This window comes from Sinocyclocheilus grahami, unplaced genomic scaffold (genome assembly GCF_001515645.1).
Source record: "Sinocyclocheilus grahami isolate Dianchi unplaced genomic scaffold, SAMN03320097.WGS_v1.1 scaffold1589.1, whole genome shotgun sequence".
NCBI lineage: Eukaryota > Metazoa > Chordata > Actinopteri > Cypriniformes > Cyprinidae > Sinocyclocheilus > Sinocyclocheilus grahami.
The window spans coordinates 102,886-107,988 of record NW_015506768.1 but is presented as its reverse complement, the minus strand read 5'-3'; the positions used below and the strand labels follow the sequence as shown (position 1 = coordinate 107,988).

The 5,103-nt window shown below is 37.0% G+C and overlaps 1 protein-coding gene across 2 annotated transcripts in view; it reads left to right on the top strand.

The window, feature by feature from the left end:
• Nucleotides 1-5,058, top strand: part of kmt2bb (lysine (K)-specific methyltransferase 2Bb) — a 46,751-nt gene extending 41,693 nt beyond the window's left edge. For both annotated transcript variants that reach the window (XM_016257713.1, XM_016257714.1), the window contains exons 35-38: nt 942-1,049; nt 1,409-1,492; nt 1,942-2,071; nt 2,970-5,058. In XM_016257713.1, the coding sequence (XP_016113199.1) occupies nt 942-1,049; nt 1,409-1,492; nt 1,942-2,071; nt 2,970-3,245 (598 nt within the window). In that variant the 3' untranslated portion in view covers nt 3,246-5,058. The remainder of the gene's footprint in view (nt 1-941; nt 1,050-1,408; nt 1,493-1,941; nt 2,072-2,969) is intronic.
• The last annotated feature ends 45 nt before the right edge of the window (nt 5,059-5,103 follow it).

Sequence of the window (5,103 nt, the reverse complement as noted above, 5' to 3'; positions counted from 1 at the left end):
TCTCTATATATATATATATATATATATATATATATATATATAATTTTATAGAAATATATTTACAATTGATTAACTTCTGAAGCCAATTTTTGTAGTGTCTTTTCAATGCTTAATTTTTCTGTTGCAATAACATAACACTACTACTTAATAATAATAATATTGTTGCTGTTGTTGTTTTTGTTATTTTAATTTAAGGGCATTTCCCAGCAAATTAATATGTGATTATTTGCTGTTCTTTTGATTAATTATCTTGTCTGCCACAATAATAATAATAATATCTTAACTTTTAGAAGATGACAGTTTATTGACTTAAAAAGCCACTTTTTTAAATGTCCATTAAGTACTTAAGTTGTCCGCCTAATGTCATATTATTACTACTAAATAATAATAAATTAATATTATTATTGTACATGATGACAAACAATTTGACTTCTAAAAACACCTTGTAATTGTAATACTACTAATACCACCACCACTAATAATTATTATTATTTTTATTATTAAAGAGCCTTTTCAAGCAAACTGATGTGTGATTGTTTGCTGTTCATATGATTAATTTGTGGCCTTATTGTGTAATTAATTCAGTTGTGTTTTATAATTGATTGACAGTCCTAGTTCACAATCTAGAACCAGTTACTGGAACTTTGTGCCCTTAAATAAGGAAATTAATAGCAGGTCGCTGTTTGGGGAATGTCCCTATATCATTAACTTCTATAGAAAGAGGCTAAATGACTAATACCGAGCAACAAGAATGTAGGTGTTTTAAAGTGAAGAAAATGTTGGTTACCTTGCAGACATGGGGTGGGGGTTCGGATGTGTACTTGTATAGGAGAGCAAGAAGAGATGTTATCTAGGAGCACAAGTTTTGTGATGTAAGTTTGCATGCCTAAAAATGTCTTTTCTGAGTATAGTTCACACCTACTCTTTTATCTGTTTCGCAGGAAGTCTACCTTTGATATGTTCAACTTCCTGGCGTCACAGCATAGACAGCTTCCTGACACCGACCTGTATGATGAGGAGGAGGATGAGGTTCTTCTCAAATCCACCAGGTCAAATAAGACTATTACAACACTTTGTGCATAAAGTCGCAGTTGAAAAGCCATTCCATTGCTGAATTGCTTTTAATTTTATTTTTATAAATGATAGTTTTTACAAATATTTTAATAGGAGTTATTATGAGAGATACTCAAGGTGATATTTTTGCTGGAAAAAAAAAAAAATGACTGAAAAGTTGACACTCAGTTTGTTGTCATGACAGTGTTCCCTTCATATTCCCTTCCCCTTTTTTAATCTTTTACTGTTCATATTTCCTCTTTCTTGGTTATTTCCCTCAGTGTTGCGCTTTTTTTAATGATTAGTCAACTGTGGTTTGGTTCACATGACGAATAAATTCAGTTGCACTTTGTAGGCGTGCAACAAGTTTGGAGCTTCCGATGGCCATGCGCTTTAGACATCTAGAGAAGACATCCAAGGAAGCGGTTGGTGTCTACAGGTAGGTTGACTGTTTTTAAACGTTGAATGAGGAACTGAGTCAGTTTCAGTTCTGTCCCAAGCTCCCACATTTGAGCAACATCTGTAGAAAAGATGGGCATGTCTTTATATTTGGCAGACGTCAAAATTCCATTATGAGGCTATGTAAGATGAGATGAAGTCACCAGTCGCATGAAGGAAATGTTCACCTATAGTTTCCAAGTGATCGCCCGAAAAGGAACCTGTGAAAACCCCCCGGTGACATGACGATCTATAAAGATGCTAATCTTTAGATCTGCTTAAAATATTTGTCTTTCTTTTTAGCCCTCCCATGTCTTAGATGCAGCCAGCGAAAATATAATCTTTGGAACCCATGCTGCAATCCTTTTCCAGTTTCTTTTCATCTGCTCTAAAAAATTATTTTAATTCAAAACTGGTCACGTTCATTCCTGTAACTTATTCTTGCTGTAGGTCTGCGATTCATGGAAGAGGTCTGTTCTGCAAGCGAAACATCGAGGCAGGAGAGATGGTCATTGAGTATTCAGGCATTGTCATTCGTTCTGTTCTTACAGACAAGAGAGAGAAGTATTATGATGGCAAGGTAAGTAGAAATGTGCCTTTTTTGTTTGTTTTTTTTTAGAGCAGATTTGTGTATTTGTGATCTCTAATTACCACCAGGTTTAACAACAGAAATGCATTTTGGGTTGTCATGGCCCTCTGTTTTTACCCATTTTCTTTGTTATATAAAAAAATAAAATAAAAAAGAACTCATATTTTGCCTATAAAAATTTTACTTTTATTACCAGAATGCAAAAAAACCCACTTCTTACTGTAATGTAAAAGTATATATTAAATATTTTTTATCACACACACAGGTTTTGTTTTTTGATTTTTGTTTTGTTTTTTCTTTATTTAAACAGGTTTAGAAAATTCTTTAATTCTTTAGTTTAAAACGATTAAACTAAATTAAACTATTAACGATTAAACTAAATTAAACTGAACGATTCTATTTCAGTACATTTTAAAATATATTTTATTCCTGTGATGCAAAGCTGTATTTTCAGCATCATTACTCCAGTCTTCAGTGTCACATGATCTTCAGAAATCATTCTAATATGCTGATTAGCTGCTACGTTTATTATTTTTATCTATGTTGAAAGCAGTTGTGCTGCTTAATATTATAGGCCTTTTTCACGGTCCGCGTTCGAAAACCGGAAGCTTCGAGTAGTTGTGTAAAATAACTTCCGCTGTAGCCTGCATGAATGGCAATGCCCATAGCATGGGGTTGTTGTGATTTATTAATGTACAATCTATCATAGACGTTTCATCAAAACATGTTAACCACAGTTTTCAAACATTAATGGGGTATGACGAATTTATTTAAAATTGTATTAATTTTACTTTAATATTACATTTTTTACATAATTTTCTGTACTATATTTGGGTTAGAGTTTGAATATCACTCTTATACCACCTCTTTCCTCTGCTCTTCCTACCAGGGCATTGGTTGCTATATGTTCCGCATCGACGACTTTGACGTGGTAGACGCCACGATGCACGGTAACGCGGCGCGGTTCATCAACCACTCCTGTGAGCCAAACTGCTACTCTCGAGTCATCAACGTGGAGGGTCAGAAGCACATAGTCATTTTCGCTTTGCGGAAAATCTACCGTGGAGAGGAGCTGACCTATGATTACAAGTTCCCCATAGAAGATGCCAGCAACAAGCTCGGCTGCAACTGTGGTGCTAAGCGCTGTCGGCGCTTCTTAAACTGAAGAGCAGTGCTGGAGAAGTCGATGGAGTTTGACGGGTAAAAACGGTGGACCGAGGCTTGACGGGTAAAGGGGGTCCATGCTGAAGGTTTCAAAGCTTAACAGTCACCACTTTAATGTCAAAGTCGTTCAACAGGCACATACAAGCGCCACCAACTGTTGTGGAGCCATTCACGCCCTTCAACCAGGATTCCTCCCGATCAGTTGACATTCAGTCCAGTAGAGCAGATGAGATGGGAGCATGAGTGATGATGTCTGGTAACACGGCCAAGGCCTTTTCAAGAGCATTTCCCACCATGCTGCATCATCTTTGCTTTATTAAAAGTTTTATCGGAATGTTAGTGGGTTTTGAAATGAGTCTCGGTTTCGGTCGTAGCATTTTTTTTTTTTTAACTTGGCACGAATATTGAACTCTAGGCAGAGTCCTTGTATATTTTGCAACAAAATTGTGACTACTCTTAAATTATTTACGCAGGCTTTTTTATGCTTTCCAAAAGCTGGAACACGCTGCCAAGAGTTTGGGCGTTCTGTTGCAATGAATAACCTGTAAGTTCCAAACAACCTCCCTTTTTCTCCACCCTTGAGCTGACCTCAAAGTGCTGGATTCTTACGATCTGAACAAAATCACCTCTGTGCTTGAGAAGCATTTTACTGTGCGGACCACATAGTGTGTGAAAGCTTAGCGGCAGTGAAGATACTGTAAAAACATGCATATTACTAATGAAATGATGTGAACGTATTCAGATCTGTATCTTATCAATTTTATTTTAGATCACACTTTCGTGTTTAGCTTAGAAAGACTCCCACTTCTCAGGACAACACTGTAAACCCCTCAGATGGCAGTCAGTAAGAGACTCTGTTGCGTTTTACACTTGTCTGTGACCGCTTTCTTTCGCTTAAACTCTTTTAATCTACTCAAAGGCTTTATTTTTAATAATTTATTTTCGTTGTATTTTTACAGTCAGGTCTGACTTTTCATTCTGTTTTTGTGGGCTTGTTCTCTGGTGTAACTGTATAAGCGTTTTTTTAAACTTGACCTCCTCCATGGTGCTAAGCCCAACATGAATCCTAAAGAGGATCAAATCCATACTTCCTCTGTTTCATGTCATGTCAGAGATCCGATGCGAGCTGGAGTTGATGCACCCTGTTACTAAAATAGCAAAGCCAACCATACACGCTTTCCAACAATGAGCCCATAAATGTCAATGATGTGTTGAAATTCGGAGTACTCATAAGCGGCAACGCTTTAGCATGTTTGTGCTTTTTATACCTCTTGAGAGACTTGTGTCGAAACAAAATCATGCCTGAGTGGATATTTGTGTTTCTTTTCGTCGTGTAGTAGAAGACACTACATAAGCTAATCGTGACTAAACGCATCCTCATTGCGTCAAGGTTTGATGACGTTGTGGATTGTTCCTGCAATAAATCATTTTTTGCCACAATTGCACATACAATTGGAGCTCTACATTTATCTAGGGAGTTAGAAACTGCTTAAAGTGTCCTAGAGACGTAGGAGCGTGAAGGCGATGTATACTGGTGACTTACAAAATCTATACATATATATATATATTTATAGAAGAGTTATTGAAACAGTTTTTCAGTAGACGGTGGCACTCGGCACCTTCATTTTCCTTGAAAGATTTGGAAGTTGGTTCTCTTCTTCATGCAGGAGAAAAATCAACAAGCTGATGCCGTCGTTCGGACTGCGATTCGGGTTCGGGTGTTCTGTTTATTCCCGTTTAACTTTATGGGAGTTTTTACCCAAAGGTCTGTGCTTTTTGTATGTGACCAAGGTCTTATCAGAGTTTTCTTCAGGGTTTCCCCCCCCCCCCCCCCCCCCCCCTCTTCCCTTCTTACTCTT